General features: G+C 36.7%; 2 protein-coding genes across 2 annotated transcripts; one reads left to right on the forward strand and one right to left on the reverse strand.

Moving 5' to 3' along the window:
* Positions 1-353: 353 nt before the first annotated feature.
* TFB1M (transcription factor B1, mitochondrial) lies at positions 354-26,424 on the forward strand. The gene is made up of 8 exons (XM_072409392.1): positions 354-504; positions 2,586-2,730; positions 3,654-3,805; positions 7,977-8,085; positions 8,806-8,957; positions 11,097-11,216; positions 23,218-23,345; positions 24,730-26,424. The coding sequence occupies exons 2-8, from the start codon at positions 2,616-2,618 to the stop codon at positions 24,980-24,982; spliced, it is 1,029 nt and encodes a 342-aa protein (XP_072265493.1). The 5' UTR covers positions 354-504; positions 2,586-2,615; the 3' UTR covers positions 24,983-26,424.
* On the reverse strand, positions 13,652-16,013 carry CLDN20 (claudin 20). Its single transcript, XM_072409391.1, has 2 exons — positions 15,881-16,013; positions 13,652-14,601 (listed from the first exon to the last, which is right to left on the reverse strand). Exon 2 carries the CDS (start codon positions 14,554-14,556, stop codon positions 13,891-13,893), a length of 666 nt encoding a protein of 221 aa, XP_072265492.1. The 5' UTR covers positions 14,557-14,601; positions 15,881-16,013; the 3' UTR covers positions 13,652-13,890.
* Positions 26,425-26,768: the final 344 nt, after the last annotated feature.

Consider the following 26,768-nt stretch of genomic DNA (forward strand, 5'->3'; position numbering starts at 1 on the left):
TCTAGCCTTGTCTGCCAGATCAGCGGTCGCCAATCCAGACTCCCATAGATTCATGTTATTTGCCGACAACCTGCTTGAACCTGAGCTGTGTCATGTGACCAAAAATGTCTCAGGGTCACATTAACAAAAAGTGCGCATGCGCACAACTGTGGCTGGGGTCAGAGTTGAAATCGAGCTTGTGGATTCATGTTTAACATCACATTACGGAGCAATAGGCTGCTGTGTTTGCTGTATATCTCTGTCAGTGCTATGGTATAGTTTTGCAGACCACTGCTGCAGTCAGTTCCTTCTCTTCCTGTCACCGTTTACTTTAGTTTTTGCAACCCCGTCCACACTCTGGGGCTCATGGGAGATGTAGTTTATTGGTGACTCCTCCATGCCCGTGAAAACACGTGGGCCGCCCAGCTGACCCCTCCCACCCGCTGCTTGTAGTGTGTAATCCTGTGGAGCTCCAGTAATGACGTCACGAGGCATGGAGCGCAGGGTCTGTGTATAATGTGCGAGGTATGGCAGCGTCTCACTTTGCTTGTTCTGAGGAGCGCAGTGGAGGGGTGACAGGTCATTTTGCTACCGAGGGTTATTATTTAAAAAACTACTCATTCTGCAAATATATATCCTGGTTGTCTTGCTGAGCTTCTGGTTTATAATGCTTTCAGTCACTGACCTGGCTTCAGCATGGACACAAGGACTTTACATTTGACCTTAACGGTTTTTAAACCTTCTCTGTTAAAAAAAAAAAAAAAAAACATAAAATGTCAGCCATGTTTGTTGTGGGTTTGGTATGTGTCCTTGTTCTGCTTGTCACAAATCTCTGCAGAACATTTCCTGTTTTGAGTGTGTATGCTGCACTACAAGGTCCAGTGCTGCCCCAATGCATACCGCATGTTCTTCAGGTAACATACTAAGCATGATGTATGAATGCTGTGCACACGTGTGTTCAGGCGGCTCGGTGTGTGATTTATTGTAGAATGTAGACAATGATCAATTATGATGATTATGACCTCATGCTTTCCTTTCCTGAGGTATTCCCTTGAGGTTCCTAGAAGCCCAGTTCAGCCAAGTTCAACAATGGTGCCCCACCATATTTTTTAAGGTAGACATCTCAAAGCGTACCTAAACTCGAGAATTTCACTTTACGTAAAAGGCTTGACAACCCTTTTATGAAAAGTAAAAAATTCTGTTTTTTTTTTTTTTTTTTTCAATAGTGTGCAGCCCCGCCCCCAAATTCTCGATCGACTAAGTGATTAAGAATGAATGGGAGTGCAGGGCCTCCTGTGATACCTACATCAGGCATCCTGGGAGGCGCTCGGGTGCTCCTTCTGCTCCGAAGATGCTTGGGCATGCCCAGAAGGAGCCTTTGCGTGCAAAGAAAAAAATTTGCCCATCTCACGCGTGTGGCAAGTTTTTTTCCATCCTATGTCACTTGATCTTGCGCCTGGGTTGGGTGACGTAAAAAGGGGTGAAAATTGTGCCGCCTAGCGTGCAGGCTCCGGGACAACGCAGGACCCGATGGAAGACAAGTCTGGACCGATCGACTGCCCTGCGGGATTGAAGGTAAGTGTATTTTTTTTTTTTGTTTTAGGCACTTTGAAGTTTAGTTCCTCTTTAAGGTCCAATTGAACCTTCATCGTCATCATCATCATCATCATTATAATATATATGCCGTTATAAATATGTTTGAGTTTTTGCTCTTTGAACATGCATTGTTCTGCAGCTAGGGTAAAATATCTCTCTTCTGACCGCAGCATATTGGAGAGTCAGACCGCTCCTCACACACAATGCAGCCTCTCACATCTCTATCAGTCTGACATTCCCCCTGTGCACTCTGCATGGAGTGTAAATGCTTTTAGTTGGGGGGGGGGGGGGGTTCGGGCTGCTGGAAACCTGGGCACCTGCATTGTTTGTCAGTGCAATCATTTTACTTTTCTGACTTGCTGCAAGCAAAGGAGATTCTAGTCCTTTCGCTCGGCATCAAAGTGGGACAGTGGTTAGCAGCATTGCCTTGTAGTACAGTCCCAAGTACCTGGCCAAGACCTTATCTACATTGAGTATATTTTCCCTATGTTTCAGTAAAAAAATATTTTGCAATGTATTTGCCCCAAACCCCCCCACCTAGGAAAATAAATGCCCTTAAACCTTGTTCATGTCATACAACTATGGTAGGGTCATTAGGTAAGGTAAGAACAGTTTTTGCAGAAGGGACAACACTTATCTGTTTTGCAATAACCACCCATCTGATTGTGAATTTTTCTAAGCGGGACCCTTCAGATAGGTAATTTATTTAAAAATTGTTTTGTAAATAGGCCTTAATATCGGACACTCTCATGTGATTTACTTTGTCCAATGAGCATTCCATCCATCTGAAAGTATTTTTAAGTTTTGTTGGTCTTTGATTTTTCCAGCAGATGGCACAGTAGGTAAATTTTGAAAGGGCTCCTCTCATTTCTAAAAATGTGAAACTGTTCTGATTCAGCATACCTCTCGGTGAAAGTACAAATCAGCTTAAAGGGGTGACATTATATTTTATTGTGTTTTCTTTTTTTTTTACCTATTTTATAAAAAAATCTGTTTGGATTCTCTTTCAGGTGTATTACATAATTTTTACATAAAGCAAAATGAGTTTGTACCGGTTACCTCCGTTGCCGACCATCAAGGAAATTATAAGGCTTTACAATTTAAGAGCACAGAAACAACTCTCACAAAACTTTTTGCTGGACATGAAGCTTACAGGTATGGTGTAATGATGGTTTATACATTCTAGGTTCATGTATCATAGCTTAAATGTAATTTACTAATAACCTCCACCCATCAAAATGCCAACTGAATTTTTGACCACCTTATGACCCCAATATCCTATATAATACCATGAGGTCTATTTATTCACACGTTTTTCCCATTGTAATCAATATGACAAAAATGTACGAATCGTAAGTAAATGTTAATTTATTTTTTTTCTTACTGAATCCAGTGCAAAATATGTATTGTTTGATGATTAAAGGTTGGATGTGAATACATTTATAAGTAGACCCCTAAATGTACAATTAACTTTGCCATGATATTTTTATTAAAATAATAAGGCAGAAAACTAGAAATTGTAAACTGTGTGTCAATCGGGTGAAAAAAATTCAATGTCAAAAACTGGTCACAGATTTATTATTATTATTATTATTATTAATAAACAGGATTTATATAGCGCCAACATATTACGCAGCGCTGTACATTAAATACTGCTAAGTCAGCTGAAGCACATCAGTGCTGGTATGTCCTGGGCAACTAAGTATCAAAAATAAATAAAAACAATACTCTGGTCACAAAAGGGTTAAAAAAAACTTTTCTGTTGGAGGCAGTACCACTATAATGCTTTGCTATGCGATGCAGGGAGAGCATGATTGTCAGGAGGGAATAGAGTGCTGTACATAGCTTCCTGAAAACATCACATGGATGCAAGCAGTGGGCTGTCTTTAGGTGGATTTATATAAATATCAAAATACCTTAATGAGTTGATGTCAGTCTGTAGTGGTGGAGGTTCCGAGGCACCACCTTCTAAATATATTTTGTTTTTTAAAATAGAATTTAGTAAATTTCAGGGAGCAATCATTTGTGATTTATTTGTGTGTAAATGGAAAATGCTAATAATAATGTCTATTTTTCAGATAAAATTGTCAGAAAGGCAGGAAATTTAAAAGGTGCTTATGTCTGTGAGGTTGGCCCCGGACCCGGTGGAATTACAAGAGCTATTCTGAATTCTGGAGTTGAAGAGCTTCTGGTGGTAGAAAAGGATACTAGATTTATCCCTGGACTTAAGGTATATTTTTTTTAGGATATTGAATTAATATTAAGGTATTGTTATTCCATGTTCCCATTCCCTGCTGAACAGTGTGGGCTCCAAGCTCCAGGAATAAAAATAAAAGTCCATTATTGTACATCATTGCTCAAACAAAATGTCTCAATACAGACATAAGACATAAGGTTTACTGTATGTGACATCCATAAAAGAACATTTATCTAATAAAATGGATGGGAATATAGCTGATTTTTTTTTCTTTACAAATAAAAAAATATTGTGTACATTTTTGTTGGTTCTGTGCTTGTCCCTTCACTCTTCTTTATAGCAGGACTGATAAGCCCCTCTTATAGTCAGATTTACCAACAAGTTGTGGAATCTTTCTGCAATAAAAATTTTAATAAAATCTTCATCTACGGGGTTAGAAATGGCATTGGTCAATTTCTAACCCTCTAGGTGAAGATATTAAGATCCCAAGCATTGCTTGTAATAGTAATTACTATAACGTCCAGGGTCTAAATAGCTCAAAAATTGAGAAGAACATCAATCAGAATTCCGCCCATCTGAACCCAGAAGTAGGGTAAAACACCTATGGCTTGCATTTGTTTTCAGAAAAGAAAAATACGGTTTACATCACTGTGGCCAAAATAATGACCAAATAAAACATGAATATACAAGAAGTGTTTCTCACTTTGTTTTGTAGTTTCTATGAACAGTACAGTTGCAATCCCCACCTTGCTCCCAAATTAGCCTTTTTGGTCCTACAATAACTAGTTAATGTCTTTGTTAAAGGGCCACCACCAGGTCAGCTTGGCCAGCATCCTCAGGCAGGGGACTCCCTTGGCTCCCCTAGCACACGGGCTTTCTTAACCTCTTGGTGTACAGGCCTCACACAGCCTCTCTTTCTAAACCAACCAACTTCTCCAATCTCTCATTCCGATTCCCTTATATGAGCATTAGGCAGATGCTCCAAAGCCACCTTCATATTCTGACCTGGGAAAGGGATGGAGTGTTTGGCCCACTTATTTCATCCAATACACGCCTGACCTGGATCCTAAATACATATCCGAAAATCTGCAGCATTGTCCAGGTCCTTTAATCTCCTCTCCGGGTAAAATAGAGGAAAATGCTGCTAAATGCCCTCTAATCCTGGCTTCACATATAGGCCCTAATTTATTAAAGCTCTTCAAGGCTGGAGAAGACACACTTTCATCAGTGAACCTGGGTGGTCTAGCAAACCTGAAATGGATGCGGTTCAGGATTTAAATCATTTTCTAACAAATAGCAAATTACTTTAAATAAATCTATTTCAGGTTTGCTGGATGCACCAGGTTCACAGATGAAAGTGTATCTTGGAGAGCTTTAAAAAATCGCCCCCATAGTACCTTACTATTTTACAGTACCCATTTCTTATATTAGTTTAAAACCTTTATGACAATTTTACCCTTGATATGATTTTATTTCATTACATGAATACTACATCCTATTTGCTTTTAATTTCTAACTACTACATCCACCTTACTAGGGCTTGTGTTTGCATTCCTGTTCAGCTTGCTCCTACCTTCTGCTCATTTAATAGAGCACTCAAAACCCATTTTTTTCAAACTTGCCTACCCATCTTCTTCTGTCTCCTTAAACCCTCAATACTTCCCATCACTCCATATCTCCCCTCCTATTGTGTTACTTCCCCCACCCTCTAGATTGTAAGCTCTTCTGGGCAGGGTCCTCTCCTCCTGTGTCACTGTCTGTATTCGCCTGTCAATTGCAACCCCTATTTAATGTACAATGCTGTGTAATATGTTGGCACTATATAAATCCTAATAAATAATAATTTCCACACAAGTCATTGAGAATACAAAACCCACCTGAATCAGGTCACCTGTGTATCCAATGCATCTGTCATTAAATTCTGAATGATCTCAAAAGCTTCAGTTCACACAAATTCAACACCTGTGAGCAGGCCTAAATCTGATTCATTCTAATACAGCATGAAAAAATGGGTGTTTTTAGAATTAATACAAAAAAACACAGAATTTTACTGCCAAAACAGCTTCTTATAGATGGATTATTCAGCTAAAAAAGAATTTGAAAACTGATTTGCCTGCAAAAAGAAAACCTTATGGTAATCATCTTGTATCCTTTACATGTGACAACTGCATATATCACCCCTCAGTATGAAAAAAAGTTTGTAACTGAATAGGCCAAATATATTTGCTCTGTGTTGTCCTGCACAGTACTGCTGCTGTGGGTACTTCAGTTATCCTTTAGAAAAATGTATAATTAATGGAATAGCAGGCAGTGAATTAAGAAGAAATGACAGCTTCATGGCAGTTGCCTTGATTGTATTCACCCAGCAACACTGTTCGGTTGCCAAGCAGCACAGCAGCCCCTGATCTGTGCACCAGCAAGCATACAGTTAAATATGTGGGTTCAGCTAAGATGTTTCAGCTGGATTAAATTTAAAGTGGTGCCTTTCTGATGAACATTTTCTGGAAGAAAAAAAAATGTCACGAAGGAGAAAACAGTCAAGATGGTGATTCACCCCTTACCAGGAGAATGCTTGCCATTCCTAAGTGTGTAACATACAGCTCACGCAGCACGACGAGACTAGGAATAGAAAAGCAATGTGCAATGGAAAAGTAAATTACAGTGGAAGATATGCTACAATTATCTGGGCTTTATGCAAAATTAGAATTATTTCCTATGCACACAGAAGCAGATCTTTTCATGACTCTTTTTCCCTTCTTTTGCTGATATTACTTGCACCTTTTATCTTATAGTACAGCATAGATTATTAACTGAAATGTTTTAGACAAAATCTTGTCCTAGTGATACCAGCTGACAGATCTTTTTCACCTGGAGATATGTTTGCTTCTAACGTAGATTGTTATTTAAGTATTGTTGCTATATCATGCATAAGAATACAACCTAAAGGTGCGTACACACTTCCAATATATATTTATATTTATTTATATATATATATATATATATATAAGGGTTTGTCTGCCCTAGGGTATTTACTAGGCTGGGTTTCTGGCGCATACAACTAGCTTCATGGAGGTATCCATAATACCCATTTACATGGGTAACTACATAATAGCTAGTAATTTACCTTCTTGTCTGAATTGAAACTTTACGACTAATGTTGAAACAAAATAATAAAAAAAAAGTATATGAAATTAAAGATTTTTAATTAGTAATTTATCTTGTCATTGCTGTTTAACTTTCATGCAAAGCATATACACACTTTGCAATGTTTCCTTTTTGGCATCTTATAGAAAGAAAGTACCTGTACCCCTGCAAACAACCTAGCAAGCCTGTGCAGATATCAAGCGGTGTGATGGGTCTTCACAATTCACCAGCTCTCAGTGTTATAGAGATAAAGCTCAGGGAGGTGTTCTGTAGTCTTTACACACATCACGTCCTGGGGTTACATTGTTGCTTCTCCTTTACCTTTGCCATTGTAGTAGGCAGAAACACCGTTTAGTTTTCAGTATTAAAGCAGAACTAAAATTCTGCTTTGAAAATGAGCAATCTTTCAGGTTCCTTGTTCATAAAGAGAGGCAATGTCCCTTCTGCAATAAAACATGCTCACTTGCCTGATCTCTCTCTTTCTGTCAAAATTGCTGGTCAGACGCATGATCAGCTCAGCTAGGACGCGGGATACCCAGCCTATTGTGGTGTTCCCTGTGGCTTCTAGGACTGAATGAATGAACTGCCTGCTTGTGCAGGAGTTGTCGTCCCGGCCCGAATGGAATGGCTTACTTTTTAAGGATAGCTTGGTTTTTTGCAATTTGCTTTTGCAATTTATTCCTGTCCTTGTGACAGTGATTTTCTGGTTTTTCACCAGATGTGTGAGAGTGATTTACAACAGGGACAAAATTACAATGCTGATTTGGGATTCTAACTTCCCCCTAATTTCAAAGTTGATTTTGTTTTTTTTAGTGTCTTTGTTTAGAGGTTTCCCACAATTCCTGTCTGTTAAAACCATTGTCCCTCCAATATAAAGTAAGGATAAATCCAGAGACCCAGGTATCATTAAACACTTGACAAGCATTCTGATCCTTCCTTCCTCATTTAGTTTTTAAACCTTTTGTATTTATTTATTTATTTTTGTTGGTACATACCTTTTTAAATACTTTTTGAAAAATTTCTGTTTTGTGCTCTAAGTTCTAACTTTTTTCTTTCAAAGATGTTAAATGAAGCCTCTTTTGGGAAAACGCGTATTGTTCATGGTGATATTCTTACATATAGATTGGACAGATCATTTCCGAAGCATTTGAAGAAAGAATGGGAAGATGGTAAGTTTGTAAATTAGGTATTCATCTTTTGCTTATATTTGTAAAGCTGCTTACACATGTTAGATTACTGTCACAACTGTTTGTCTTTGGTGAAGATCTAATATGTGTATAGAAGTCTGACACAAGACAATGGTAGGCACATTGGAGAAGATGAGACTTCCAGTGAAAAAAATGTGATGTCTTTCTCACATCTGTCAAGGGCTTAAAGCGGAGCTAAATTTACTTGGGTGGGTAGTTAGCTTCTGCCATAATCAGCACAGCATACTTGCCAATTATGGCACAAATATACCCTGTGCAGGCGCCCTGCAGCCATGACCGGTCCAGTACTATGGTAGCCAATATCTTCACTGCTGGTTTCTCAGTGTACTTTGTGAAGAGGCAATCCTTCTCACTGATTGGGTGAAGCAATCCTTGCGCATGTGAAGAAGTTACAATGTCCCCAGCAGGATCACCGCAAAAGGGGCAAAGTCCAAAACTACTGACACATGCACCATCTAGTTTACAGCTGAAACAAAAAGCCACTAGGAGTCAAGGATAAATTTGATAAAAAAAAAACATTGCATGTCTATTTTGTCCTGTAGTGTGTTCTTTTTTTTTTTTTTCTGTTTAAAAATTTTTTAGCCACCAATTCTACTAATAGATAACATATTACATTTTTGCTTGGATGTGCTTCATGCCTAAAAACAAGACAATGACTTATACATTTTTTTTAATTGACAGATCCACCAAATGTACATATCATTGGTAATCTCCCTTTTAATGTTTCAACGCCTTTAATTATCAAGTGGTTTGAAGCGATTTCAGAAAGAACTGGGCCATTTTATTATGGTCGAACACAGATGACTTTGACTTTCCAGCAGGAAGTGGCAGAGGTACGGTTCTTTCCATTTACTTAATGTTTTTATATTTGGTCATCCTAGGTTAACAATGCCACTGCTCTATAGATATACAGTACAGGGAGTAATGGTTATGACCTTAGGAAAGAAAGTGTGTTACAATCACCAGGGGCTCTATTTATAAATGATTCCCTCTTCATTCATTCATGAAATTTGATTCCTTCCTATTCTTTTCCTATTGTGACAGCTGTGCACTTTCTACGATTGGCCACAAGGTGGCAGAACAAGGCATTGTTTTAATAGGAGACCTGTAAAACAATATGACCATAAAATTCACCACCAGCGATTTTTCAGAGGAATTGGCAGGGGAAATATTTTATAAATAAATCCCCAGGTCAAAATAAAGGGGAAAAATAAATAAAATGCAACCATACATCTAAGGACTATTTATTTGCATTATGTTGTTATATTATATTGTTTTTGGATATGAATACACGTCAAACCTTTTTTAAGTGAATATCTGCTTTGCAATGGTTTTATATTATACTGACATTAAAGCGACTTTTAAGTAAAACCAGTTGCTTTAAATTCTCTGTGCCATTCATTTTTAAAGTTTAATGCCTGTTTTTAAAATCGAGCCCAGTGTCATTAGTGTTTATCTCTAAACACCAGACAAGTAGATTATATCTATCAGTGCAAAGATAATAATTTCATTCTTAAGCTGCATACACACCTGCAATTTTTCTCGTTGGAAAGGATCTTTCACGATCCTTTCCAACGAGAAAAGACTGCACGATGCATGAACGATGCTGTACATACAGCACCGTTCATGCTCTATGGAGAGGGGAGGGGGAGAGCGACGGAGCGGCACCCTGCTGCGCGCTCTCCCCTTCCCTTTCATTAGGATCGGTCATCGTCCATGGATACGCCAGGACGGTCGTCGGACGATGGACGACGACCGACTGTACACACGGCAGATTTTCGCCCGATAATTGGGCGATACCGATTATCGGGCGAGAAAAATTTGCCATGTGTACGTAGCTTTACACACTGCTTTCTTCAATTCTTTTCTGATTCATACTTTTTTTTTTTTTTTTTTTTTTTTTTTTTTTTTTTTTTTACAAGAGTTGTTTTCAGTTTTCCCAGTAAATGTATTGTTTTTGTAGTTTCCTTAACGGTAAGAATAGAGAAATATTCAGCCAGGAGTGTGAAAAAGCAAATGTCCCCACTTTAATCAGCCTAATTATGACTATAATTAAAGTAGAGTACAGTCAGGACTGGTTTGAGACAGCTTTATCCATTATCACTTTGAACCAATTAAATTTTTACAGCTAAGTTGTCTAAACAGAGATTCTTTGAGGCATATAATTTTATGCTAAAAACATTTCTGAAGACAACCAGAAAAAAAATGTTGCTGAAGCCTGTCAACAAGATTACAAAACTATTGCTCCAAAAATAAAATGAATTATGGATGGGGACACAATTATGCAGCAGAGAAATATTAAAATTTTTGCTAATCTACCTAGAATTTTTTTCCTATTTGTGTCTATAGGAAGAACGGTAAAAGGGAAATCTCAAAGGGTTCAGACACCATAAGATAACCTGAGAAAGGTTATAATCCTTTCCTGCTTTATGCAAAAACCATGTGGGTGAACAAAAATTTTTATTAATAGCTTGTGTTTATATAGCACCACCATACTATGCAGTGCTTTACAAAGTCCATGTCCTTCAAAGGGGCCCACAATATGATATCCTTACCATAGTCATTTGGCATTAGCACAGTGTAAGGCAAATGTGAGGGGAAGCCATTAAACTTAACTGCATGTTTTTGGGATGTGTGAGAAAACCCATGCAAACGCAGGGAAAACACAAACTTTCTGCAGATAGTGAACTGAATAAGGTTTGAACCTGTGACCTAGCAATGCAAAGGTGAAAGTGCTATCCATTGAGCTGACCATTCTACCGGAGTCACTGTTCATGATTATTTATATATCAATAAGTACTATATAAATGTAATACTTTTTTCTTGTGTATCATTCAGATATTCCTAGAACTGTGATTTGTTTAAATACTGCAACCCCTAGAAATGGGACATTGACTTATTCATAACACATTTAATATGCCTGTTTTATTACAGTTTTATTCAAATTTCTTTTCATTTAATCTTTGACACAGAGACTGAAAGCCTCCGTTGGCAATAAACAGAGGAGTCGACTGTCCATCATGGCTCAGTATCTATGTGATGTAGAACTCTGTTTTACAATTCCTGGCCGTGCCTTTGTTCCTAAACCTGAGGTAAGTATATTTTCATCTCTAAATGATGGTAAATCATATTTGTATTTTTTCACCTTTTTAAAAAAATTAAAAAAAAAAAAAAAAACTTTCTGTTGTATGCAACTGGGTGTAGGGTGTGGGTGTAGAAGCCTCCACTACAACACTCATGCTTACCCACTCCTTCATTCCCCCATAATTCTATAAGCTTTAGTGATAAGAGTAAGTAAGAGTGTGTAGGAGGTAGGCAGCATCATCCAGAAGTGCTGGAGCTTTACCTGTCAGAATGGTCTGGTATTCTGGTGAAGCAGAAAAAACTAAAAGCTGCTGCAGGTTTGTGCAGATATATCTGTGTCCCTGTACTTTATACCTGATCACAACGCCATCTTCTTGTGCCTTTGTCCCTCTCTGCAATCAAAATACCACAGTCATATCATACTTCCCTCACTTATGCCTATCTCTCTCTGCGATCACAATAACACATAATACAGCGAAAGCACACTGCAGAACAGAATCATTTACAAAGGATTACTACTTTGTATGTACTGCAAATCTTAGTAGATTCACTCATGTTTCCTGTGCTTTTTCATCAAATCCCTCCACAGTTCCTGCCCCACTTACCTTTCTGATCTGATAGAAAAATACTCCCCCAGCCGCTCTCTCCACTCCTCCAATGACCTACTAATGACTTCCTCACTCATAACCTCGTCACACACACGTCTCTAAACTTTTCTAGAGCTGACCTGACTCTGGAATGGTCTTCCTCATCCTATTCGGCTTGTTCCTGCTTTCTGCTCATTTAAAAGAGCACTCAAAACCCATCTTTTCGAATTAAAGTATGTTATAAACAAAGTTTTATTATTTTTTTTAATTTAGTTTTATATAAAGTAGGGAATGTTTAAAACTTGCTGTTTTTGTCCCCTTATTTGTCAATGTGGACTTTGTCACTAAGATAGAAAGGGATATGAATAGAAATGTCTTTAAGCTGTCATCAAAGCAGTAAGTAAATTCATTTATAGGGCCACCTGTTCCAGAGGCAGTACTTCTTTGATTTTGTGTACTTTGAAGAAATTTCTTCTCATTTTCCTGTTGTGTCTTTAGGACAGGATGTGATTGGAAATATCTCTTCATAGAGGTGTGTGATTTTGTAAGAAAATGGTGCAATTATTAAGAAACAACAAAGACAAGAAAGCACAGGAGGGTATCACCTTGCAAGATTTGTAGGCAGATCAATTGGTTTGTGTTTTGTTTCATATAATAAAACGGACACCAAACTGCCTTCAGTGATTATATTTACTAAATAAAAAGGGACCAGCTAGAAGTTCAAATTCTTGCATGTTACGTACCCTACGAGTCCTTATTGCCATTAAAGTGTTCCTTTACCCATCTCATAAAAGCTGTGCTAGTTAAAGGCATGTTATCCTGGTTGATGCTACACAAATGTTTCCTGAATTAGCATCACTTTTGATGGTTCAACAGTGGCAGCAAGGAAGCCTTGACTGTGATAGGTAATAGTTAAAATGCATCTGTCACAATGGGCAACTATGCACATTATCTGGAGTGTTTTAGAAGAGCAAAAACACAGAACGCACAAGATTCCTTTTTTTAGGGGCTGTTCTGATGGGCTTTTGCTTTTCTTCAAGCAGGTTTTGCTCTTCCTGCTAGTCTATAAAAATGCAAAACCCGCTTAAAGCAGATCTAATGCAGTTTATTAGAAGGTCAGATGCACCCATTAGTGAATTCTAAATGGTCTCTGAAGCTTCTAAAACTGTAAAACCAATTCCATCGACTCAGATCGAAAGTACTTCAACACTAAATATGTGCATATTTTTAAATCTTTATTGTTACATTGACCTTGGAGTTGTTTAGGTTTTTGCCAATTTGCTGTGTGAGAGCTTCAGTAAGGTATCATTTTTGGGCAATGCTACCTGAACCAAACCCTGGTCAGTTTTTACTTTTGCCTATGTCCTTGTGGGGATGATTCCTTTCAGTATGTGGTCTCCAGAACAGGATGTAAGTCTGAATCTTCCAAATAGAAGTAGAAAGTTGAGATATTCCCTCTTTCAGTCTTAAAAAAGAAAAAGTTATCATGGTGTTAGGCTCTAAATAATTTCCATAAAAACATCAAAACAACCTGACCAAGGGTCCCCGGGCTACTAGGTGTGGATATACAGTTTTTGCATAAAATGTTAAACAGTTGCACCTGGTTTGTTTATTCATCTTCATATTCTAAGACCATTAAGATGTTTTGTTCCCCCCATATATTTGGAATGCAGTGAGAACCCTTCACCCACATATTGTAATAATGTAAAACCATTTTTTGTCATTCATTTTTTAACCAGTGTAAAAATTAAAAATGCTGACCTTTAAGTGTTTCTCAATAGTTTAGCCATAGAAAATGGTTTCAGTTTTTTCCTTCATTTTAAGGAAGAATAGTTACCATGGAAATAAATAGTGGGAGCCTGAAACAACATACAATCTAATCTATACATTTCTTTATTGTTTAGAATTTTATATTTTCTTATAAAATGTGGATGGAGCATGCCTAATAAATTTTATCTAGCTGAAAAAATTATTTTCTGCTTGCATTTTACAATTGCATTACAGATTAAAACATTTTTTGCCAGTATTAGCATTTTTCAGCAAGGAAGAAAAATATTACATCGGTAAAAGCTCTGTGTTGTATGGATTGTAATATTTACACATAGTCCTGGAGGTTGTAGCTTGCATTGTTGTTTTCTGACTGCTGAGGTTCCGGCTCTGGTTCTTTTTTTGAACGTGATTCCGGTTTGTTCTGCTGTCTTTTTGTGCAGGATGCACAGAACACAGCACCTGCCAGAAAGTGCAACCCGGCAGAGATAAAGCCTACATATACTGCTCCTCCCGGTTCATGTTTTCCACTCTCTGGAATAGATGGATCCAAGAAGCTGGAAATAATCTCTTTCATGTACCAGCTCACCGAAATCATACCAAAGATTCCAGCAAGAAAAAAGCATGTTCCACCAGCAAATGCTATATTGCTTTTGGTGTGTCGGTCACCTCCTAGCTTTGTACATTTCATTCCTGCTGTAGAGATAAAGATCCCAAAAGTGGAAAATATACAGGATAATACCATAGTAGTCCTGACAGTCTGGATGTAAACGGGGAGAGAAAGGATAGAATATTTCACAGTGCAGCTGAACATGCCAGTGCTGTACCACGTGCAGTCCATCCACAGACCCTGCATTTGAATGACGGCAGTAATTATGTTCGCCCCGGTATCTGCATTGACCTTCCAGTTTGGTAGCAAAGTAGCGGCAATAGCTGCACAGACTCCCATGATTGCCACCACGAAAGCTGTGATTTGTAGCTCCACTGAAATCATGGTGGCTTAGTTATAGATCCCTTTACTATCTGATGACTGGTCTCCCTGTAAAAGTTCAAATGATAAAGCTCCATGTGAAAATGGGGAAAAAAAACGTTAAACATGGACAAATGAAGCAGGCAACAAAATAAGCAATACCTCAGCGGTTCAAAGCGTTGCTTTTTCAGTTGCAGTTTTGAGCCCTTCACTTGAGTAAAAGCCTCGGCTGACAAACACACATGCCACTTGAACATTTATTCTTTGTTAAATATGGATTTTTAGAAAATACATCCACAGTGCTTTTTATTAAAAGAAAAAAAAGTAAGGCATCTTCATACAGGGATTGTTTAACCCTTTAAGCAAAAGTGTTCAACTTTGTCACAACATGGATTACATGATTAATAGTACTCTTTGTTGATGCAGGAAGGACATATCTTTTACACCGAAAACATCAAACTAAACACAAGCACCATGCTCTATTTAAAGCCTTTTCAGATCCATTAACAATACTACTGCTTCTTTCTCTTACAGAAATAATATCTAGAACTGCAGCTGTACTGAGAATACACCATATAGGCCTGCAATTATTTTGTAAATACTTTAATAAAATTATAAATGTGTAAAGCATACTAATTACACATTGTAGTGTGCATTTTTTATTTTAAAGATCAAATCTTTAATTTTCAAAAAAAAGGAACCATTGGGAATCATAATGTAAAGGGGGAGACGGTTAAGGAGTAAATAAATGTGTAATACTCAGTTTAAGAAAAGAGGTAAAAAAATGGAAAGCAATGTAAATTATGTGAATATATGAAATATGTAAAATATGTGAATATACATTTTTTTTTGTATAAAAAAAATTACTTATTTTTGTGAAAACAAAATTATTTTATAATTACTTATTTATAGTGTTCACCTGACCAGCCTAATTATTATGTTTTGCAAAAATTGCTTTTCAGCGTTTGCCCACATTTTCCTTTTTAAATACGTTGAATACTAAATCAAACACTTTAAGGCAGTATATAGACTACTGTTACTTTTTTTTCTATCAAAGACTGCAATCATGGACTGACTGCAGTACAATTGTATAAATAGTTAATCCAATCTAGAAATTCAAATAAAATAGTATTGCTGTTGGAGAGATATGGAAGCATATTACTGTGAAGCCTCGGTGTAAAAATAGTGCAGTAATGATGTATTTTAGTAATTAGTGGGTGTACTTTAACAATTGTATTAAGTTAATGACTCACTGATCCATGACTTCAGCGCTGCATGAACAAATCACTGCTCAAAGCATAGCGCTGGTTAGTGTTTTATTTTACACCTGGAATGAGAAAGCACTTACTAGAAAATAAGTAGCACGTTACGTCCTGCAACTTCTTACCGGTGGAGGCAAAAATATGGCTGCTTCTTGCCAAAAGAAAAAACAAAAAAATTATATTTTCAAACAAGCTGTTGTGTCGCTCATTCCCATTTTCTTTCCCTGTGGTGTCTATGAAGAAACATTCTGGCCATCTTACTGAGAGACTGGAGAAATAATGAGCCAGCAAAACTTAGAAAAACAAGACGAGGACGGGAAATTGTTGTACTTTGGATGCTGAGACAATACCAACCTTTAAGTGACCAAACAACTGACTTTTGTGCAGTTTCTGTTCAATTCTTTCTATTGTTCTACTGCATAATTAGCAGCTATCCTGGGTTTTTGAACTGCAGTATTGAGAGAAAATCATTTCTGCACTACATTACCACAATAATGTCCAGTTTAAAGGGAACTCTTGATTAAAATTTTAGGAAAACCATAGGTAAAATATAAGGCATAGTTATATTCTAAATTACCCCCCCCCTATATACAATATATGTCTTTTTATTTAGCCAACCCCCATAGCCCATAGGATCCAAAATATCAGATTGGTGTCTTTAGGAGCCTGTATTTTAGTCATTTATTTTCCCCCAGGGTGTAATTGCACAACGAAAGAGCAGCACCACATGAATCAAGTCATCCTTCTGCTCCCCCATTCAGGTATAATATTTAGTGTTAGGCTATTGGTTTTGTGCAAACTATTAAACCTTGAGGTTTCCCCTTGTATTGCCCTCCTCCTAATCCTAGTTTAGCTATGCAGTCAATTACAAGGAGCTGAAATCCAGACATATTGGGCTCTTTTTTAGCTATATGTAGTGAATAAGTAATTTGATTTAAAAGTGTATTTATTTTTAGTTTCAATTGTGATTTATAAAATATTTTAGCTAGTTTTGTATACATACTTGGAGCTTCATCCAATTGATACATTTCAGCTCTTGCATACATGAATATGCATTTGTTTGAGTACCCACCTACCACAACTGTTTTTGAGCACATAGTAAAGAGATACATTTTTTAAGTGGTCCTTGCTGAATCCTTTTTACAGTGTATCTTTAAGTAAAATGCCAAAATATGTGAATACAAAAAGTTTTTTTTCATGGCAGAAATATAACATACCAGTTGTTGGTGTTGGGAAGCTCTCCCATTAGGCCTGCTTTAATAAAGCTCTCCAAGATCAGGGAGGACACACTTTCATCAGTGAAGCTGGGTGATCCAGCAAACCTGGAATAGATTTCTTAAATGTAATTTGCTATTTGCCAGCAAATGTCTTCAATCCTAGACCTAATCCATTACATGTTTGCTTATCAGCTTCACCGATAAGTATATCCTCTCCAGCTTTTGAGAGCTTTAATAAATCGGGCCCATTGGCTGAGTGTTGTTTGGGAGTTTTCTTGGCTGAATAGTAGCTCTGTTGGTCAATGGGTGCACTGTGGTAATGATGATCTTATCCTGGTTGTGCACCCATCATCTACTGTAAATCCACCTTAATGCTGGCCAATCTGATGATGCAATCTCTGAAAACTTTTTCATGTTCAACAATTACATGTGCATGTGCCAGCATAAGCAATCTATTAAATGTAAATATAGTCAATTAAACCCTTACCCAGCATAATAAATACAGTAAATGTATGACTAGAATTAGATTGAAACATGTAGGGGTGGGTTTAGTTTTTTTATTTAGTTTAAAATCTATTGAGTGCAAGTGCAATAAAATCACAAGGCCAGAAAACTGTTCTCTTTTTTTTTTTTTTTTTTTTTTTTGTTTTGTACAAGTGGCTAAAATAAATAAATATGATGCCTACTACAAGTGTACACATAGGTGTAAAAGAAATATGAAATAGTTTTATGCATGCCTATCAAATAATGGGCATCATTTTATAAACCCCACACCCATATGTATGCAGCATTTATGAACTTATCAACCCCTCAGTCTAATGCATTGATAATTTTAGCCGTATCTTTGTTAATCAAAACATTACTTCAATTTGATTGATATTCAAGACACCAAATGTTATCAGATTGCATTAAATCTGCTTTGTGTGCTGCTTTTTGATTTGCATTATTTGATGGGATGTGAGATACAAGTAGACAAGACAGTTAAGAAAACACAGTATCTCAAGGCACATCTAAGTGTGGGAAAAGGCATAAATGGCAAAAAGAACTGAAACATATTATGTGCATCTCTCTTGTTAGAATTCCTTTCCTCCTCTGCCAAATCAACCCACAGAAATTACTAGAGCTAAAGAATCAAGTGGCAATAACGGCTCTAATCTTTTTTCCCTAATATGGTTTTTATTTTCCTTCTACATCATTTTTAACTTAGTCATGGAAATTTTTGACTTTTAAAACATGCAAGCAATTGATCTTCATTCAAACAGTGCCTGCCATAAAGGTGTGACACTTGAATGAACACACATGAAAAAAATTATCTATTAAGCACAAATATCAATAATTGTAATAGTGTACTGTGGAAAAAAGTAAGTTGGCCTTCCAAGCAGGTATTGCCCTCTTTGGTGGATATCTGCATTTTGCATAAAACTAATGTCTGGTGCTTTCTTTAAAGTGCCTATTTTCAATGTTTTATTTGGCGTTGAATTAAGACTTTGACTAGACTGGTCTGTAATCAAGTTTTTATTTTTTGTTACATTCCTTGGTGGATTTTCTAGTGTGCTTTTTTTCAGCATTTGGACAGATGGCCTCACATTCTTTTTTTCTACATTTTTATTTATTTTTTTCAAACCAATAACAGAGGAATTTGTAAACCATCAATTACAACAAATTAGAAAATATCAACACAGGTGAATCAACATACCATATACTAACAAATGAACAATACTGAAATACAGATATTGAGTTAACATTACTTATCAGTTATCATGCAGTTACATTCGCATTCGTTACATTCGCATAAACAAAATCATACAATAGAGGATACATTGGAGAACCATCATAATTCTGCATAAAATGCATTACAAGACTACAGGTGGATCATTATCCAGTAACCTGGTGACATACCAGGAAGTCTGCTCAAACATAGATATTATACAACGTTTAGTAGCCAGTGATAGCATATTTATATATGACTCTCATAACTCAAAGAAAGATTGTGTCTTTGGATCTTTGTGAATTGAAGCTTCTAACCAGTCCATTTGGAAGACGTGTCAAAGCTTTACTAAAAAATAAATGCAGAGTAGGAGGGTCTGCACTTATTCATTTATGTAAAATCACTTTCTTGGCAGCCATTGATGGCCTCACATTCTTATTCTCTAAACTTTAATACCATGCGAACTTCATAAATGCCTCAAACACTGCAAATTTTCCTGAGCCTGAAAGCAGAAAGGCAACCCCCAACCATTTCCAACTTCTAAGTTTGTATGCTGTCTTTATTTTGTACATAATATGAATCCGCTCTGCAGAATTTACGTGGGGCCTCTTGCATGAGAAGCATCTGGGGTACCTATGCCATGACAAACTTTTCAACACCCTATGTCCCCCACCGATATGAATAATGTTACTGTGGATAAATAGGTCCACCTTTGATTTATCAGTCCATAGAACATTGTTCCACGAGTCCTTTTTCCTTGGGTTCCATTGCAGGCTTCATCTTGTTCTTTTTGGACTATAAAAGCACATCTCCCGTTTACAATAATTGGTTGACTTACACTTTGACTACCTGAAGATCTCACAATATAATTTTGATCTTCATGGAGACTTCTTTGAGCATTTAGTCTGCCCTCTGTGAACTTGAATCTGCTATAACCACAAATCCTGAAAAAAATTACCAGTCATTTGTAATCTTTCCCATTGGTAGATTTTTTTCCCCTTACATTGTAATGTTTCAGTTCAAATATTTTAGAGATATCGATTTTTTTTCTACACATACAGAATCCTATTTCCAAGGGACTTGAAGAGTTCCTTGATCTACATTAAATCCCATGTAGTTTACTGTTCCTGGGATGTCCATGTCATAATCGGTTATCTATGTTGAAACTTTCAGGCAGCAAATATATATATTTATATATATAGTATAAAGAGCTTTCACAAAAATTACTAAAGCGATAGATATTTTCTTTACAGGAGACACAATTGTTGTCCACACTTGGACTGTAGTTTGTACCTTTGGGTGGGAATGTGCTTATTGTGTAGCATTGTGTAAGCCCAAGCCAAACGGGTTAGTAAAAAAGAAAGAAGGTTGAAGGGGGTTGTTGAAAGGAGGAGGAAGAGGATAAATCTGGGGTGAATCTGAAGCACTTTATCATGATATATAACATGTTTTCAGGGTCAACAAAGTTGAAGACCGAAAAGAAAAGGGATTTTGTAGGCATCAGATCTTCTCTTGAACACAGCTCAGACTGGGAGACTTAGAAGTAGTACAAGCAGTGCCCATGTTCTAAAAGGGAGCATATTGATAGAAGGAGAAAACATTAGATAGGCTTATCCGTGCGCTGCTTCTCCTTCCACAGTCTAGTTACAGGGTGGGGGGGACCAGATGTGTCAGTGTAACTTAACTGTAGCAGAGAATATTCTGATGTGGTTTACTAGACAGGGTTGTGCTGTGTAAATCTCAGGAGAGCTAACAAGTTCTTTTTGGCAGGTAAGCAGCTCCCACATAAAGTTATGCTGATTTTCTGGAGTTCAGCTTTATTATTTATCTATTAATAGTTATTAACAAAACTTATGAACAGAGTAAGGCAGACAGCCGACCTCCGTCATCTTGTAATTCCGCTAGATATGTAATGATGACCTTTCACGATTACTTGACATTCTTATTTGAGGAACAACAAGGTAAGTTCTCGAAATGGTATTTTTGTGGGTGCGCCAAATAGTCTCAGATCGATCACTTTTTGAAGTGTCTTTTCACAGATAAAATGCTTTTTTGTCTGTCAGTTTCCATGGCTACAATGTTACATGATCGCTTCAAGAGCAGCTTTGCTTTGCTAGCAGACAATTTGCTTTGTTAGGAGCGGCTTCATCTGCATACGCTTATAGTGATAATTGATTTCTGATTTTTTTTTTTCCTTGCAGTACTCATCGTCTCGGCTTTGTTTCTATGTTGTTCAGAGATAATTAATTCCACAACTATCATAAATATTAATTTAAATAAATACATTTCTTTTTTGGTCTTTATTGTTGGGGTGTTTAAAGGTTGTCATATTTTTCTCAGAAATTTATATTTTTTAATAATGATCACAGATTATGTGACAAAGAAAAGGCCATAAAAAAGATTTGTGCAAAGCATAATGGAGTTTAGATAGAAGCTTACATTTCAAATATAGCCAGGAACACTAGAAAATGATTGATCAAAAATAGATTATTTATATTGTTCATTATTTTTATATATATATATATATATATATATATATATATATATATATATATGTGTATGTGTATTTTAAACAGTTCTAGAGTGTGTGATATATATATATATATATATATCTTCATTGGTATGGCTTCCTCTCCAAGTAAAGGTGGTATTACTAAAAATTGTTATAGTTTCAGTGACTAGGAATTTTTTCGTCATGTGAGGCCTGTGTAATATTCTGTATATAATTCTAGGCAAATCAAACTTCTGTGGGTACCAGCAGAATAACAGCACTTTTGTGAAAGTGTTACTGTACTGTGTATCATTCTCACCTGACAATGCAGGAGTAACGTACATTATGCTATACCACCAACAATGCCCACTATAGCCAGGAATAAGAACGGCCCAAAAAAAGACTTTACATTAGAGGACTGTATATGACTTCTGAAGGAAAGTGGAAAACTGTATAGATGGCATCTATAGATGTTTTACATTTAAGCAAAAGATTATTGTACAAGTGAAATAAAACAACTTATTGAACAAGCATTTTTGTATTACCAAATATACTCGAGTATACATCAAGTTTTTATTGCCCTCAAAATGTCATGGGTTTATACTTGTGACACAGAGTGGCATGTTCTGGAACTGCATGTCTCTGGTTTAACAAATCAGTGCTGTTAAAGACAAGCTGTTTGTAAATAACTTTACATGGGGATATAGTACCATCTACTGGTGGCCAACAGTTATGTACAAAAGATCATTTAATGACCCATCATAACGAACTCAAAAGTACCAAACATTTTAACCTGTAAAAACAGGGAAAATAATACATGTCCATGTGATTTTTTTTTTTTTTTTTCCTTTTGTCATTCCTATTATTGTGTTGAATGTTAGCGGTGATGGGCGAGTTTTGTGCCCTAGGTTTATACATGAGTCAATGTGTAATAGTTTATATTTGAGTATTTTGTCTAAATTTATGATTTTGTATCAGAAGTTCAACTTTAAAGAATACTGTGTAATTCCTGGACAGGGCAGTTAGTTCAAGGAGTAGAGAAGACAATTGAAGTTGTAAAGCTTTTGGTTTGCATACAGTGGCACTAAACCTAAAAATAAAACTGGATGGATGGGTCCTTGGTGTCAGGTGAACACACCTGGTAATTGTAGGTAAATTATTCATAGGTCAGGTGTAGGACTGCCTGATCCCTCAATAATTTTTATACCGTGTTTCCCCGAAAATAAGACACTGTCTTATATTTTTTTGGGCTTCCAAAAACACACTAGGTCTTATTTTCAGGGTAGGTCTTATATACTTTTTTTAATGAAAAAAAACACTTACCATATTCCCAAATTCCCCTTACAAATTCCCCTTCTGATCACTCTGTGCTTTTTTTCCACTGTTCGGCAGTTAGGACATGGAACAGCAGGTGGCGCTGTGCCGGTTTCTTTCCTGCTTTACAAACAGGAAAAGACACGATGCTGGCAGAGGAGAGAAGAGAGACATGCTGCAGCCAGAGACACACGCAGGATCGCGTATCAGGTGAGTATATTATTTTAATTTTTTTTTTTAACACATTTTTAAGGGCTCACTAGAACTAGCCTGGTTACATGCACTTCAGCTTCTGACAGGCGAAGTGCATGTAATATCACTCCGCCTGTGACAGGAGCCGGAACTACAAGGAAAGCATCGGCTTGTGCGGCTGTGTGTTAGCCCACTGTGTGTACGCCCGCTGTCTCCCGCTCGGTGAGTACTGTTTTAATTTATGTTTGCTTTTATTTTTTTATTTTTTTTTTTATTTTTTACTAGGGCTTATTTTCGGGGTAGGTCTTACTTTCGGGGAAACACGGTAGGTGTACTTAGCTGATAAGTATGAGGGTGGTTACAGAATTGATATGGGGCAGAAACTATATAGTAGAGCAGCCATTTTGATATTGATAAATATTTCCTTTTTTTGTTATTTGCTTTCAATTAAACAATAACATAGGCATTTTATATATATAACAATTTTCTTTCTCTTTCTAGGTTGATGTTGGTGTTGTACATTTTACACCATTAAAAAAACCCAAAATAGAGCAGCCATTTAAACTTGTAGAAAAAGTGGTCCAGAATGTTTTCCAATACAGAAGGAAGTACTGCCATCATGGACTTTCGTAAGTTTTGTGTGTGTATATGCAGGCTGACATTCAAAAATCCGGCAACCTCCAGACCTGAGGAGTGCCGGATTTTCGAAAATTTCGGATTTTTGAAGGTATTATATGCTGTATATATTAAAATGAAATAACACTAAATAAAAAGCAAATTAAATTTTAATGTTCACGATCATTATCATGTATCGCTATCAAGTTTTATTTAGCATTTCCACTTTCTCTGAGATCGACAACGCACAATGTTTATGGTTTACACCTCTTTTCTTTGCTGAATCCATAATGCATACAGCAGCAAATAAATGAGAAGGAATGAGCAGGAAAGCAGTGCAAGCAAGACCCAACAGCTGATTCTGGACTACAGCGCCATCAAAACATAAATGGCACCTCCAGAAAACAGTGTAAATTTTAAAATGCGCTACATTATCCATGCTGGAAAATTGAAGGAACTGGATTTTTGAATGTCAACTTGTATGTTTATCATTCACCTGCTAATTTTCACTTACAGACCACATTCCTTGCAGTCCCAACTCTGCTTGGCTGTATGGACAGTCACAAGGATAAAACAGTAATTTCATGGACCAGAAAAATGTTTAGATTTCCACAACTGATTGTTTACTCAGTGATAACTTTGCAATGTATTTGTTTTTGGTAAAATACTGGTCAAATAAAAAAAGTTGGGTGTTTTCTTTTGGTCTGTAAATATTTTATATTTAATATATCATATGACTTGTGTTCAAAATGCTCAGGTGGTTAGGACAGCAACTTCTAAACAGGACTTTCACTACTTCATACAGTGCCATTCATTCATCTCAATGTGCTGTGTATTGCTCCTACAGCAGGTTTGTCAGTGCACAGCAATGCATGGTAGTGGATTACCACATCTTACAGTGGGGTGGTTCAGAGGACCACTAAAGAATAGTAGTTTACCTTCATATGTTTTTGAAGATTTCTCATAGCTTGGGCCTCTGTCAGTCCCCAGCCGAGCAGATAGGGAACATATTTGGTTCTAAAGATTTTCTTCCTAGAAGCAGGCAACCCAAATAGGTAAATAGGGGAACCAAAGTTAAACTTTGTAGGCAGATAATAAGACTTTGTAATAGTTGTTGATGGAAACGCTGCAGAATCCTCCTTGCCTATGTGGGAGCAATCACGTTACATAACTGTCCAATGAGGGAAAAATGTGGTAACCGATCATAGGGGTCTATTTATAAAGCAGTGAATCTGACATTCCCTACTATACTCCCTGGTGAAAAATTCATTACTGGCATTGAAACAGATGGGCCTAGAAAATTTTACACCAGGGAACATATCAAGGAAATTTTTTGCTTTTTAAACATGATTTATACATCTTTAATTGTTTAATTTTCCCTATGAATCTCTTTCACAGAATGTTATTTCCAGAAGATCAACGTAAAGAACTCACAAACAAAATTCTAAAGCTGGCTAATGTAGAACCAACACTGCGTTCAACCGAATTGACAATTAAACATTTCCGTGATTTATGCTTTGTGTACAGAGAATTGTGTGACAATGACCCACAACTGTTAGCCTATAACTTCCGAGAAGAGCTTCGTAAGAAAAAGCTACAAACAAATCCGGATGTAATTGAAGAAGAAAAGAACTTCACAGGAACAATGTAATACCCAGGACTTTACTTAAAATCGATGTTTGTTTTATTAGCATTCATCTGTTTTTTATCCTGTACATAATATAAACAAAATGTAATACATATGTTCACAGCTCCTCAAAAGGTCATTGATCTCAATTATAAAGCACATTAGAAGTTGTTCACAATTGTAATGTCTGCAAAACAGGGAAGTCTGTTTCATTTCTGTGCTGTATATGTTGACCATTTGGTAGGGACACTCTGTGACTAAAGATATTGATTGAACTTCACATTTTGTCTACAATGTTTTCAGATAAAAGTTTCTATAAATTTTACTCACTTGGTATCTTCCATTATGTTTGGCCCTGTCCTGACATACTGCCTACATAGTTTGTCCACCTTTTCCACCCATCTCCATAGTTCTGTGTTTCTGTAATTATTAGGCATCAAACATGATTGTGTCTCCTAATAAATCCTGGAAATATATTTATAAATTGTACATACTTACACACTCTGTATATTATATACTTTTCAAGGAAAGTTAAAAATAGACTCTGAGCAAGATCAGATGAAAACAATCAGCACAACTTTATCCCATTTGCTATGTTGAAGACCTAATATTGAGAAATGACGTAAGCTGCTGTTTCTGACCAGGGTCCAAAAAGTCCTGCTTGTCTGGTTGGTGTTCTGATCCTCTGATTTTAATACTGAATTCCTGATCTGGAATGAGTATGTAAAGCTAACTGTCATACAACGTGTCACACAATTATCAGCATGATTGTTTCAGTTGTATGACTGAAACTACTGACAACATTGCTTTATATCCAGGGATTAGCATGAGTTTAGCATTGCCAGCTTCCATAATCTCTCAGTGGAAGCCCTCCTTAGGTGAAAAATACCTTTGGAACCAAGTGTGAGTTTTCACTTTGTAAGCTGAGCTTTTACTTAACTTAGTGAATAGTGTGAAGTTGTACTGAATTTAATCATCCAATCGTGCAAAAATCTTGTTAAAGTTCTTTGCACACAAAGTTTTCTTCTCAAGTGAAACTTCACTTAACTTTTTACCCCATTCACTAAGCTAGGTGGAAATTCTCTGTGAACATGTTCTATTGCTTTAGTAAACCAACCTCAGTGTATAGTTGTATTTGGGGTTTGAAAAAACAATGTCTGCTGCCTAAAATAATACATTATGGATGTGTATATCATTAGAGTGATAAGGTTTTTTAGGCTTCATTATTTAGGTTTGCAGTTTAATGCGATGGTTAACCAATCCACAAAAGAACTGCCACTTAAAAGATGTTTGCTTTCATAGGAATAAAAAAAGAAAATATCACATAGTATATGGTTAGTTTTCCAGATAGATAGCTGTATCTCATAACCACCTCTGGTAAAATGGGAATCTCCTTACAGTGTCTTAGCCAGGTCTGCATTCATATCCTGTAATAATAAACTTTTATTGTGATATCATACAAATAATCTTTATGATTCAGAAGTATTTGATTGAATGTTTTTTTCATTTGTAAATGCACTGTGTATATACATTTTAACAGGTGAGCATACAGAGGGCCTTTTAACACCTGTGTGTTGTGTTTTTGAGAGCACTGCTACTTGTGGCCATTCAGTGCGAAAGGCACCCCAATAAATTGTACAGTAGAGCCCAACATACCTCAGCCCACAATGAATGTGTTCCTACATCCATTTTGATGCTTTGGTTAAGTTAATGTGGAAAAAAAATGTGTGTGCATTTTGTCAAAAGAACAGTAATTGTGCATGGATGCTAGATGTTTTCATCGACACTTCTCAGTATCTCTCAGATCACA

This window comes from Pyxicephalus adspersus, chromosome 4, assembly GCF_032062135.1.
Source record: "Pyxicephalus adspersus chromosome 4, UCB_Pads_2.0, whole genome shotgun sequence".
NCBI classification, from domain to species: Eukaryota; Metazoa; Chordata; class Amphibia; order Anura; family Pyxicephalidae; genus Pyxicephalus; species Pyxicephalus adspersus.